Raw genomic sequence first — 14625 nt, forward strand, 5'->3', positions numbered from 1 at the left:
ACACATTTTCATGGGTTGGGGTAAGAATATATTCCCGTTGGACTGAGGGGAAGATAGAACAGTGACACAGTTTGTTTCCTGAAGTGGTTATGATTTCTAAAGGTGGGGCACACACACCCATGTGCACTATCACACACAGACACAGAGTTATGAGGGAAGCACTACTGCTGGTCAACATGCAAATAGAATATGTTTCAATTCACTAAGGTCATAACCAGATCTTACAAAAGACACAGGGCTGCTGCTGAAAACACAGCCCTGTGTGTCCTTCTCCTCTTCCCTTCTGACAATGTCCAATAAAACAAAAATGCCCAATGTGACATTGCCATGCTGCAAGTGTTCCCAGCCATACTCTGCTTCATTTGGCAACCTCACATTGTGTAATTTGATTTACTAAACATTATCAGGAGAGAGAGGGGGGTGGGAGAGGAGACACAGGGCTGCCATTCTTGGTGGCAGCCACATATCTCATAGAACATTTTGTTCTGGCCTATTGCAATATTGGGCACAATGGGAAAATGCATCACACACATCTGACCCCCAGGCTGGTAAGCTAAGACTTAAGTCTGTTAAAGGGAAAATAGATGGTGTGTGGATTAAGTTCAAAGGAGGCTGATATTGTTGGGATGCACTATGATATAAACAGACATTGGCAATATGAGTCCTCCCTAAGGTACAACCAAAGGGCCAGATGGGGCCAAGATCGTTTACCTTTTGTGATGCCCTCCCTTAGCTACTGTTTTTAAAAGGGTACAGGGGAGGCAGGATGATGACGAGTCAGGTGCTTGTTGATTTCATGAAGGCCTCGCCACCACTACCACCACCTTTTCCCATGTAATTCAAGCACTGGAGTAACAAGGCTTTTTTAGTCCAGTTTCATACGTCCTATGCGAGTGGCAGAAAATTGAAAGAGTTGAAGGGATGTGGGAATGTGCACTCTGCCACTTGCCCCTCCACCCCAGATCTTCCCATTTTGAGATTACAACCACGTTTCGCTGAATGCAATTGCAGTCCTCTGCATGACCGGGAGCCCAGTGCAATCGGATTTCCCGATCAAGCAGAAGGCGGTAACTGCGTTCAAATGAACACGGTCATAGTCCTTCTTCAGATCTTTCTAGCCAACACAAGGAGGTCAGGGGAGGAGGGGTGGTGTACACGTCCCCATGTCCCCTCCACGCTTTCTGTTTTGAAGGCCTGCAAAGGGCTACAGTGTGAGCCCATTCTCATGTTAATGGATGGCAGGTTTTCTGATTTCCCGTGGCTCCGCCCTGTGCCACTCTGGTAATGCCTATATTCAGGAGATCACCCAGCATGGGTATCAGGGATACCCATGGTATCAGCATGGGTATCAGAGACACGGGCAGTGTCTGAGGTGAGCCAGGAGCTGGCAACCAGGAGCCATGGGGCAAAGCCAGAAGGCAGGACCAAAGAGCAAGTCAAAACTGAAAGACACATGAGGAGGCAGGCTCAGGAAGCAAGCCAGAAGTCAGGATATATCCTATATCTTTGGTTGTTCTTTGGTCCTGACTTCTGGCTTGCTTCCTGAGCCTGCCTCCTCATGTGTCTTTCAGCTCTGACTTGCTCTTTGGTCCTGCCTTCTGGCTTTGCCCCATGGCTCCTGGTTGCCACACCACAGCTCAGGAAGATGTTTTTACTCCAACAAGGCTGAAATGGTACAGGAAGTCCTCTTATATTCCTCCCTGTCCAGGAGGATCCCATGGCCAGCCTGGATGGATGTAGTCAGCCCAGGGCTTGAGGTTACTTCTCCAAGAAACTACTACCTACAGTTCAGTGGCTCACCAGATGGTCCACAGATCCCAGCAGCGTCTGACAATGGGCCAATTATGTGGTTACTTCACATGCCAGTGCCACCTGCCCCCAAGGAACCACACCCAGATGGTTTTCCCTGCAGGGGCAGGAAGTAACAGTGGAGAATAACCATAGAATTGGCTTGTGTTATGTGATTTCCTTTACACAACCATTACCAGAATGGCATGGACAGGGCCACAGGGAAACAACAACTATGCTCCTCCAGAAATGTAAGAAAGGTCTCTGGGTCTTGCTCTACTTTTTTCCAAATACTGCAACATGAGCAGCAGCAGCAATAAGCCTATCCACTACCAGTTCTGGGAGCCAGCAAAGAAACCCTTCATTTTTATAGGCATTTTCTTGACTAGGATATTTCAGTGAGAAAGATTTCAAATATGTCATGAAATATCAACAGTGATGCCTGCTTTTCCTTTGACTTACCATTGGGGCAGAATAAGAATAGCTCCTGCTAACAGCAGAAACTCTTGACCAATTGTGCAAGCAAACACTGAAGGTTGGCAATGTGGCCACTTAAAACTTTCCACAAACTCTGCTGGGGACACTTTGTGGAGTCTGTGGACTGAATTCTGTGGATTGTGGGTGGGTGCATGGCAGAGTATAATATCCCATTGGACACTGAGCGATGTAGGAAAAATAATGACTTACCTTCAATATAAATGTCTGCTGCGTTCTAGTATCCATTACAAGTAAAACCTAAATGAAACAAGTAATTAAAAATCATGCTTTCAATCTGCGTGAACGTTTGCCTGATCAACCATGATGACTTCCTCCCTACAGCCAGTGGGTGCAAATCCCTGGTAAAAGAGATCCTACAACAGCCATAATATAGGCCACAATTGATTGCCTTTATAAAAACTTGGGCTGCAATGCTTAGGGCGCAATCCTATGCATGTCTAGACAGAGAAAAGTCCTACAATCCCCTGCATTCCCCAACCAGACATGCTGGCTGGAGAATGCTGGGAATTGTAGGACTTTTCTCTCTCTAAACATGCATAGGATTGCACCCTTAGTCAATCAAATAGTTAGACTGATCAATTCAAAAGGTGTCCCCCATTAATAGAGAAGCAGATTTTTAAAAAAATAACAAGCAGTTATTTTGCAGCAGCCTTCCCCAACTTGCTGAACTGCAACACCAGCCAGCATTGGCAATAGCCATACTGGCTGGGAATGATGGAAGCTGCAGTCCAACACATTTGGAGGACACCAGGCTAGGGAAGACGTACTGACAGGCACCACGAATGGCAGGAAAGTCTTCAGAAGAGGCATTCCCTGCTGCTTTCCCACCCAAAAAGACATGCCTCTTCTAAGGCGATGCCTGTCCTTTTTAGATCACGCACATGTGTGTCACCTCAAAACAATACATTTTTTTTCTTCAGAACTGTTTTATTCACATGCACATTCATGTGGATTTAATAGATTAACTCATTGGTAAACTTGACAGGATTATTCAACTAAGAGATTTTTTAATTGTACAAAAGTCTTAAAAGATACCCTTTCAGAACTACAACATACACATACCCTCAGGGTCCAGTTTATGCACAGCCCTGGCATGTAGGTTGTGCATGCAGCACAGTGTGCCAACAAGCAGGGGTTTCTGGTGCCCTTCCCCACCACACGGATAACTTCTGAATGTGTGTCATAAGAATACAATGTAGTGAAGGCTGCCAGCTTGGACAGCTATAAGAGGGGCGGGGGGCGGGGTAGGCAACTTCATGGAGGATAAGGCTATCAGTGACTACTAGTCATGATGGCTGTAAATTACCTCCAGTCTCAGAGACAGTAGGCCTCTGAATACCAGGTACTGGGGAACATGAGCAGGAAAGAGCTAGGATAAAGAGTCTGGGCTTATTTGTTTTTAGAGTATCATAATAAAAAAAGAGCCATATTGCATGGCAAGAGAACAATGCAATCTACACGCAGCTAAGCAATCATAACAGAAGTCTTATCTGTTGTGCGAACCAGAACTTTTTTGAACCTAATTTCAGTAGCTCAAGACAACTTCAGAAACAAAAAACTGCCACATTCTTCACATGCTTTAGCCTCTGTTGCATGACGAGAAGTGTGGGGCTGCACTTGCTGGCCCTGCCCTCTCCTCTGCCACATTCCTGTCCCCAGCCATGTCTCCCTCCACACATTGGAGGGGAAGGTCTAAAGCAGGAAGCCTGCTCTAGGCATGTAGGTTTCCAGCATGATTTCGAGCCCTGTGAAGTCCGGGTTCTAAATTGTTCAGGGAGTCTACACACATAAAGGAGGCTTCCCATTTCAGACCTTCCCCTCCGACGCATGGAAGGTGACAGGACTGAGTGACAGGGATGTGGGCAAAGGAGTGGGGCCCTGTACTTCCCCTCATATGATTGGGGCACAGTCCCTGAATAGGGCTATAAAAACAGCTCAAACTAGTCCCAGAGTGGCTCAAAATAAGCTTAACCCAGTTCTAATGTCTTGGTTTATCTCACAGCAGGACAGTAATAAGTGGTTGAGTGTGACAGGGCAGCCAAACCTAATCTTGGCTTGTATTTACTGAATATCTACAACATACTCAGGGAACCCCTAGAACACAGGAGCTGCTTATTTAGTGCCAATGATCCAGTTACTCCTAGCATAAAAACATGGAAGTAGTTGGAACTTTCAAAATCTCATTTGATCTTCATACAAAGATTTTCCCCAAAGTTACTGTGCTTATAGTATGAAACACATTCAAAGCATGGTCTGCAGAAATGTATGGACATTTAGGGAACAATCCTATGTCCCCCAGACACTTGTTCAGTTTCTGGACTGGAAAGTCGGAAACAGGGCTCCGACCTCGGAGTCCAGAAACCACGCTCCCCGCTCTCTCGTAGCCAGCACAGTTCTGGCTAAATCTCTGTGCTCGGAAATAGAGTGCAGAGAAGGGGAAAGGGGGTGTTCCCAGGGACAGGGAGGGGAAGAAACTGGGGTGACAACCATGCGATGTTTTCTATGGCCGTCCCAGCCTCCTTGCCTCACCCTCCGAAGTGCTGCTGCCCGTCTAGCAAATCACCTATCTAGTAGAAATGCAGCGCAGCTGGAGAGTGGAGGTGAAGACTGCCACTGTACTCCAGCCGCCCTGCACTGGATACTCAGCAGCGTCTGAGTTTGAAGGCTGCCAACTATCTTCATAGGACTGTGTCCTTATAGATTTGTAGATAGTTATACTGTTCATATACACATGCATTAGCTGCAGGGCCAGGAAAAAAATCTAAGCATGTTTTCAGAAGTGTTGGTTTTATGTCACTAGGTCAGTGAGTTTTCCATCAAGATTTTACAAGACTGCAAATCGGGGCTATTTAAAAACAGACTAGGACCTGATGGGATGGATCATAGCAGAAAAATTGAGTTGTGGTCTCCCTGTTTAGTCACAAGGCATTGGGGGCGTGGGGGGGGAGACACACCAAATTAAAATAGATAAAAACAGTTAAAAAGCGATGCATCAATTTTCCCAGGGACTTTATCTTCTCGACCAAGTTTGTTTGTAGCTAGCTAACATTCACATTGAGGCAGTAAATACAAGAACATATGTGATTTTTTTTAAATGTGCCCTTTGACTGTCAATTTCTCCCAAACAGGTGTTGGTTAAATGATTATAAATTGGCCCCTGGATACACCTCTTCAACTGAGCCGTACAGGACTGGAGATAATATAATTAGAGTAAAAACATCAGGCTGGTGAATGCTTTCCATCTGCTTGGCAATAATGTTTAGTTAACAATAGTCTTTAAAAAGAAGCACCTTCAACTTCCCTTCTTAAAGTTATTTATAGGGCCATTCTTAACACCCCAGCACACTTGCCAACAAGAGCTTTAGCCACTTGGAAATTATTAGCCATACGGCTAATTCCAAAAAAGAAATGTCTGCACACAACATCTGCAGCTCTCCAAATTTACATGAAGCAACCTCATTTTAGAGTCATTTCTTAATGAATGGGCCTACGACTCTGGATTAATATTATCATTGCATACACAAAGATCATAAGGAGCCAAGCATTTTTTAAAAAAATTAAAAATACCAACACTAGGCTAATCGGTAGTGAAGCCATCGGCATAAAGGACAAAATAATAGCTTCTTTAACCCTCAAGAGTGCTGGATCATTTGTAGGCTAGAACACACCAATTTAATAACACTGCTCATGGCTTTGCTCACCTTTCTAAAGACAAAAACCTAATTTGGACTAATTTGATATGATCGTCTTCCCAATCAAAAGCGCCCAACACAGACTTTCATTTCAGGATGAAACAACTGCTGTAACCAAGCCGTCATGAAATAATTACCTTTGATAGCATATCATTATTGGGACGAATACAATTAAAAGAATGCTCCCTTTAATTCCTTGTATTTGCTTATCTACATCTAGCTAGTGTATAGCTAATGCTTATTCTACTGATTGTCTGAGCAAGAGTAGGCCGTAAGTTGACCACAAGCCATATACAACCATCAGGCCCATTTTTCGCAGCTTCCCCTCAATCACTATGAATGACCTTGAGTGCAGCTCATTCATCCTATACTTGTCAACTATGGAGGTACAGTTTTTGCTAGGCTTTGCCAACTCAAGGCTAGAAACGATTTCTGTGTAGTAGTCCAATGTCAAAGTGTCATGGAAAACAGGAGACCCTTGCCTAAGGATGGGTGAGAATTTAGTTTCAATTCATTTTTTATAAGAACTTCTCAAAATTTGCATAGTTAAGAAGATAAGAAGAGCCCTGCTGGGTCAGACCAATGGTCCATCTAGTCCAGCATTCTGTTCACACAGTGGTCAACCAGCTGTCCACAAGAAACCCCCAAGCAGGACATGAGTGCCACAGCACTCCATCACCCCATACACAGTATTTAGCAGCCTTCCCAACCTGGTGTTTTCCACATGTTGGACTACACTATTATCAGCCCCAGATAATAATGAATGGCCAATGGTCAGGATAGTGGGAGCTGTAGTCCCAAACATCTGGAGGACCAATGTAGCCTATTTTTTACATTACCAACCCATATTGTTGCAGAACTCAGAGTCAGAGAGACCACGGAGTGAAGGAAAAAGAGTTTTTCTTTATTTAACGTGCGGGCTTTATGGCTGGAATCACTTCCAAAGAGCCAAAAGCCCCGAGGCACATTAACACATTGCTTTTATAGACATTATGACACATATGAAATGGCTCCTCCTCTCCCTCCCGTGTGGGGTTGCAGTCCTTAACATTTCTTCTCTTAGTACCATTGTTTATAATACAAGAAATGGGTTATAGGGTAGCCATGATAAGCAGAGAACAGCAGAGAACATGATATACATATCACTATGACCTTAGCCTTTGTTGACATGATAAGAAATTCCTGTGTCTCGTCAGCTTACAAACATATATTTCAGAGAGCAAGAGCTCAGCAAGAACATGAAGCATGAGACTGCATGAGGCTACTTAGTCTGACCCCCGATATGGCTGCTACAATATGATGTGAACAAAGCTATATCACACTCTCGTGGATTATGCAGATTTTTATGTGCAGTGACCCTCTGGTCTATGTACCCAATTTTTATCCTGTCCTTTCCCCAAGAAACTCAGGGCAGCATACATGGACACCTCTCTATCCCTACAACTCCAAGAGATAGGTTAGGCTAAAAGATAGTGACTGGCCCAAAATGAGCTGAGAGGGAATTGAACCCAGGTCTATGTCCAGCACTCTAACCACAATTCACATTGGTTCTCCCACCATCTACTAGGATCAGCTTTCCGCTAACCACACAACTTCCCTCCCAAACTTCTTTTAAAAACAAGGTACCAATCCAGCTTTTCTTGAATTGGGAACCTCTATCAAGGTGAAGATGAAGCTGCCATAGATGTATCCATGGCAGTTAGCAATGGTACAAACTAAGCATGGCATCTAAAGACAAGTCCTGACAGGACATTCAACTCCCTGAATTCTAAAGCGGCACAAAAACCTCCTGCCCTGGTCAGTTACTAGGCTTCCTTGAAATGAGTGAGGGTGTGAGCATGGTCCAGCACCTCAAAGCCCACATCCCATGAAGGCGCCTGCTAACAAGTTCTGCCCCTACAAAGGCCAGTTCCTTCTGAACCCAGATGTCTCTAGGCTGGTAAATAAGGAACCAGGCTGTACTTCCCAAATGGCTGGATTTGGCCCACGGGCCTCTGATTGCCCCTAGTTTAATTTCAAATAGTTCTGCAGCCACAAACAGCACCTCCCCACCAACTTTTCCAGTATCAAAGGCAATATGCCTATGTACACCAGTTGCTGGGGAACATGGGTGGGAGGGTGCTGTTGCACTTGTGTCCCGCTTGTGAGTTCCCAGTCGACCGCTGGTTCGCCTCTATGTGAACAGAATGCTTGACTAGATGGACCCTTGGTCTGATTCAGCATGGCTCTTCTTATGTTCTTAACTTCCTTTTCTTTTCTAAGCCAACGACTGCAAAACCATTAGAACCGCTTTAAAGAGAAATATGCAGATTGTGTTGAAAAAAAGTACAACTTGAAAAACCAAGTCAGAGCCTTCAAAGGAGTCTTTGTGCTTTGACAGTAGTTTCACTCTCCAAGTCAGCAGTATAAATGCTCCAAAGATGCATGTAAATTAGGACAAATTATTATAAATGGAACAGCGAGGGAACATTAGGGTATCTAAGATAGGAGTAACATGGTAATTTTGGAGGAGGGCAGAACTGTAAAAAAAAATTAATAAATCCTATTTTATTTTTGAATCTCCAGTGTTCAAAAAGTGACACAAACATAATGATTCTGATCCTATTGCGCAAAGGTATATGCCTGATAGAAATCAGACACATGCAGCTGATGTGGGTGTTTAGTCAGAAGTCATTCTCACACTGAATTCAATGAGGTTTACACCCAGGTAACTGTTGCACAGAATTGTGGCCTTGGTTCCATGTAAAAGGGTTTAGGTGAGGGGCCATGGTGGATGTCAAAATTACTCCTGTCCCACCCCAACCCCCAAAAAGACATTATTTTGAACAGGATCCAGCAGTTTAGCTTACCAAAACGAAAAGATTTGGCTTGTAAATATAAATCAGTGAATGTCTTAAAAAAAAAAAAACTGGATAAAGAAAAGTAGAAGAGGGGAGGGAGGTTGGTAAATAACCACTATTTAGCCTAAAGAAAAAGAGTTGATTTTAGAAACCTTTAAATACACAGAAATTAGCAACTGTTTCAGTATGCTAATTTTTTTAATTAAACGATACTTCTGCAGCAAGAGCTCTTTCATATGCACTGCTGACTCTTCATCAAAAGCAAAGTTTCCAACTTAACACCAGCATAGCTGGTGGCAGCCTGAAGGGTTACCATCTGCTGCCACCCCAAGTCACGGTGGCCACCTTCAGAACATATGCATCAAAGCGCCAAGATGAGAGACGGAAGGAATACTGCAGAAGTCGGCAGAAGGGGAGTCGCAGGCCCGGAGGCGGGCAACAGGCAAGCCACCAGAAACAGGGAATATGGCGAGCCATTAGTCACCTTCTTCAACTCCCTGCCAAGGTCACAAGAGATACAACCAGGGGAATTAAGAGCCAGGAATAAAATGTACCCATCTCCAACGGCTGTTAAAGTAAGCAGAATTATCCTAACAACGTGGACAACTGCTTCAGTGACACCCACCCCATGCTCAGAATGCAAGTTTTAATTCTGACCTACTCTGTCTCAAAATGAGAAATGGCTCTCCCTGGTTTTAAAGAAACAATTCCCCATTTCCTCTGGCAGAGGCAGACATCTTCTGACTAGGCAGGAGAGGCTGCTGCTGAAGCAAACAAGGATCTGCTACTTTAAAAGAGAGAGAGAAGTTGCTACAGATGTTTAGGATGGGTTGGGTGTGGGGCTCCTTCTCCTTTATTTAAAGTTTTTTTATGCCACTCCTCAGCCAAAAAGTCTTATATATAATCAGTAAAACAAGACAGTCCACGACACCCAAGGAAAAAGGAATGGGAAGGGAAGCAGGCAGGGGAGGGGGGTGGAATTAAGTCTTTCAGCATGGCTGGCAGAATGGCTCTCCTCTCCCTCCAAATAGCCTGCAGGAATGGCTGCTGTTCTATGCTGCTGGTGGTGACAGTTGAGGGAGGAGGAGCCTTCATGGGGGAGGCCTTTCAGCCGGGGTGGTCTTTTCCCCACACCAAGAGTGTAGGGTGAGGAAATGGTAAGGCAGCCCCCTGAAGCCATTAAAGGCCATGTGACATACATGCAAATGCTAAGTTCCAATCCACAGAGGCTCCTTTTCTCAACTTAGGAAGCCTCCATCCTGCAGCTGAAATTCCTGCCGACGTAGCCCAGATCCACATAGGAAGCTGACTTGTACTAGGTCAAGCCATTTGTCCACATGGGCCAGTATCCTCAACTCTGACTGGCAGTGGTTCTTCTCCAGGCTCTCAGGCAGAAAGGGGTCTTTCCCATCACCTGCTAACCTGAGCCTTTCAACTAGAGCTGCTAGGGACTGAGCTTGAAACCTTCTGCATGCAAAGCAGGTGCTCTACCATTGAGCTATGGTCATGTTCACTTCAGGCAACAGCAGCCATAGATATCACGAACAACTAAGAGTCTTGTGGCATTTTAAAGACTAACAGATTTATTCTGGCATAAGCTTTTGTGGACTATATCCCATTTCATGGAGTATTATGGAGAGAACTGTATAATTAAGTTAAAAGGACACTGAATGCAGAAAGTACAGACAGTGATAATCACACTATTAACAGTGGTCATTCACAGTGCCACCTAGTGGCAGGAAGTTTGTGTTATCAGCAACAACTGCACTGTGAATGATCACTGTGGCCCACCAGCCATAACTTTTTCTTTACTTCAAAGCAACCTGAGGCACCTGCTAATTTGACTGGGGATGCTGGGGAGGGGGTGTTTAACCAATTATCCCTATGCCATTTCCCTGGTTTAATTGTCCCACACACCATGAAGTGCTGCTATTAGGCCCTCGGGGTGGGGTGGGGGGAATACAGCCAGCATACTGGAAGTTGCTACCCCATGGAACCTTAAGAGCTGTCAGAAGAGGGCTAGCGATCTTTAACAGAGAACTGTCAGCACCTTTACCCAATTATAAGTCCCAGGATTCTCTGGGCAAAGCCTGGGCAGACATTAATATGTAGTTTAGACATACTCTAAAACAGCCTTTCCCAACCTGGCACCCCTCAAATATAGTGTAGTGGTGACAGTGACGGACTGGGAGCTGGGAGATCTGGGTTCTAGTCCCCACTTGGCCATGGAAGCTCACTGGGTGACTTTGGGCCAGTCACAGACTCTCAGCCCAACCTACCTCACAGGGTTGTTGTTGTGAGGATACAACGGAGAGGAGGAGGATAATGTAAACCGCCTTGGGTTCCTTGCAAGAGGAAAAAAGGCGGGATATAAATGCAATAATAAATAAATAAACAAACAAAAACTCCCATAATTCCCAGCCAGCATGTCTACATCAGGAATGGCCAGCTTATATTTGGGGACATGTTCTTCCCTCATTCACTAGACAGGGAGGCCAGAAGTGCATTTTTGGCGCATAAACTGGCCTCCTTGTGGACATGACAACCGGAATATAGCATCATAAATCCAAAAGCAGATTTAATATAAAACAGACTGATTCTCTCTCTCACTTACAATTTGGAAACCGCCCCCTCTGTTTGACAACCCATAGATTAATATATAATAGGACCACAAGGAGCAACATAAAATTTGTTCGGCCTGGGGCAATCACTTGGCCATTTCTAGCTTAGACCACCTGCCTCATTGCAGCAAAAATCCCCACAAACTGGCTGCACTTTCTTTCACTCTCTTTCTCTCTCTCTCCCCCTACTTGCCAGCAAATGAGAATAAAAGAGAGAACACACAAGCCTGGCAAACCCTTCTGTGTTTGCTGATCTTGTGTTCTTTCTCTTTATTTGCAAGGCTGGCCTAGAAGGCAGTGACTGTTGCCTTCATCTTGCTGGCTGCCAGCATCTCATCGTCAGACCAGCTGAAGTAGTCTAGCTTCGTCCTGGTACTTCATAAACATTTCTGGATTGCATTCCAGCAATGGATGAATCCCATACATGGCCGCACCCCAAGACTTACAGCTATCTGCGCCATCCTTCCTGGTGAAGGATTAGGAGGTTAAGTAGTTCCTGGATCATCCCACCATCTTACAGATTTACACAGTATACACAGCTGAAAGCTATCATCGGCTGGTCAAATTGCTCTTGCAGCCAAGGCTATTTAATAAATATGCAAAGAAAGAAACACCAAACCAGATCAGACCAGTATAAGTAGATGTAAGCAGATGAAAGGAAAAGACATTGACTTACAAGCCTGACCTAGTGCCACTGTAGGAAATGGAACTAAATTGACTCAAATCTAAGTGCTCTGAAGTTCATAATTCAGGCAGCAAGACATTACTGAAAGGTCTCCTGGTATTACAAGTTTAATGCATCACAATCACAATGGAAAAAGAAAACTTCCTAGTTACCCTTGAGGCTACATATTTATTGTATGACAACAATCAGCTGTTATTTATTTAAATTGTATTATATTGTTCTTAGACTATGTTTTTATCGTGTTTATTTTCACTGGTATTATTGTGCTGATTATGGTTTATATTGTTTTTGGGTGGGCTTCTGTTATATTAATTAATTACAGATTTCTGTATTTGTTCGTGAAAGTTACTTTTAGACTGCTTTTTTGCAGTACAAAGCGATGTATAAATTTAATAATTACTAAAATTATAATTGTAATTTATTTTAAAACTTATCTCCTGCCTTTTTTCAAAAGAACTCAAGGTGTAGCCCAGTCCAGAGCCCCTATGCTAGTGAGGGAACTCTGTGTATGCACCAGCTGATAAGCAGCAGGCTGCCACATTTTCCCACTGCAGGATATTTTCAGCACTTGCCAAGTTCTGATCTGACAGGGGGGCATCGTTCCAACCTCCAAACAGATATTGGGGGCCTTGGTTCCATCCCTTTCAGCCTAACGTAGCCAGCTCTCTCCTTTAAACAGCCAGCCCCGTTTCTAGCAAATGAGTGCCAGTCTGTAGTTCTGGGAGAATTTCCGTTTCTGAGGCTTTAGGAATCTGGCACTTTTCAGTATTTCCAAAACAGAAGGAGTGGGTGAGTGTTACCACCACCTAAAGGGTGTGCATGAGTGTGTGCATGTGTGCACATGTTTGTGTATGTGTCGGGATTTGTTTCAAATGAGAAGCGGTTAGCTTAAATATATTTCTGAATACTCTATTGTTAGTCTTTATATATCATTGTTATAATTACACACACACATACACAATGTTAGCCCTACTTAGAGTTTAGATACCTATACACATACCTGTAATATACATGATATATCAATATATTTCTATTTTTCTATAGAATTTCTCTCCCCTACTCAAAGTAATTTATATACATTATTGCAAGAATTTTTTCAGCTTTGTAAGGTAGACCAGTATGGTTATCCTGAGACAGAGAGATGGTTGTCTAACACAAGTTCCTGAAGATACTGAAATATGAACCAGGGATTTTCAGCACATGGCTCAGGTGCTTTGCAGGGCTATACCAGCTCTCTACACAGTATTTAGAACAGGGCTCGGCAACTTTGGCAGATCCGGGGCCATTTTCATTTCATTTAGCTTCCCCACCCGCCACCCCACATGGGTTGCACACACCCCATGGGTGACAAAAGGGGGGGGCATTAAAAATAATAATAAAACCAAATGGCATCTAAAGCTGCTACAGAATGCCCAAAGGATCAAAATTACCTTGTTTGCAAGCTTGTAGCACCTACAATGTCCCAAAAGGGTCAAAATTGGCTTGCTAACAATCTAATCTGACCCTTTTGGCACATCATAGTAGCTCCGGATGCCACTATGTTTGCAGATTTTTAAAAAATACATGTAAGGTTTTGCATGTTGTCTGCCCCTGATTTAGAAGGATCAAACTCAGAATTAAGAGTAAACATCCATGTGCCATCCCCTCATCAGAGAAAATACACAAGGAACTACCAAAATCTTGGTGAATTAAGTGCCAAATGAAGAACTGTGACTTTATGAGTTAAATTGTCATTGATTCAATAGAGTACCACCCATGTTTGACTTGCTAAGGGGCTAACTCACAGTATTAAAACGGGACTGCCACTTTTATAACAGCTTTTCTTTTGGTCTCTCAGTTGGGCTTGCAGGAGTCACATCTGGTTATTGTATACTCACAACAAAAAGGGAAGTATGCAGGGATTTGGATGTATTTTATCAAAGTATGCGTATAAGATGGAAGGGAAAGCACAATTGTCTTCCTAGTTCCTTCCCCTGAGCCTTTAATGGATAAGAACAGAGAGGAAACACCTTTTCCACATTTACTTTTATTCTCCTCTTTAGCCCCCCATCCCCGGTCACTCCTACACCAACCCCACAAAACCTGTACATTTTTTCCCACATTATGTTGCCTTCCCGCCTAGGGTTGAAAGACCACCACAAGCTTTCCTCAAGCTTACCATCAGCTTGACTGCACTTGTTAGGAGTATACTTGCCTCCTGCCATTGGAAACCTGCCAGTGTTTTAATTATGTATTTATTGGGAAAACCCATTTTTTCTAGAGAGAAACGTTCAAGGCGACTCACAGCATAAAATGGGGGGGGGGGACAGAAATGGCAAGCATACTAAAAAAGGAAAGAAAAAAGAAATGATTTAAAAATTCGGGGGGGCAGCAGTTAAGACTTCACAGAGCAGTGGAGGCCGGTGGCTCCAATTTCAGTGGGGCTGTGAATCCATTCTGGGTTTCAGTCAGAACCAGCCAGAACTCTAAAGGAGCTATCGAAGGTGCTGAACTATATCCCC

At 43.9% G+C, this 14625-nt stretch overlaps 1 protein-coding gene across 8 annotated transcripts in view; it reads right to left on the minus strand.

The window, feature by feature from the left end:
- The window catches only part of RPS6KC1 (ribosomal protein S6 kinase C1), a 144087-nt gene that overhangs the window by 45246 nt on the left and 84216 nt on the right, over positions 1 to 14625 (minus strand). For all 8 annotated transcript variants that reach the window (XM_084828813.1, XM_084828812.1, XM_084828807.1 and 5 more), the window contains one exon: positions 2476 to 2523. In XM_084828813.1, the coding sequence (XP_084684939.1) occupies positions 2476 to 2523 (48 nt within the window). The remainder of the gene's footprint in view (positions 1 to 2475; positions 2524 to 14625) is intronic.

Source organism: Heloderma suspectum, chromosome 1 (assembly GCF_057233095.1).
Source record: "Heloderma suspectum isolate Gila_16-S chromosome 1, 16-S_ref, whole genome shotgun sequence".
In the NCBI taxonomy this organism is placed as follows: domain Eukaryota; kingdom Metazoa; phylum Chordata; class Lepidosauria; order Squamata; family Helodermatidae; genus Heloderma; species Heloderma suspectum.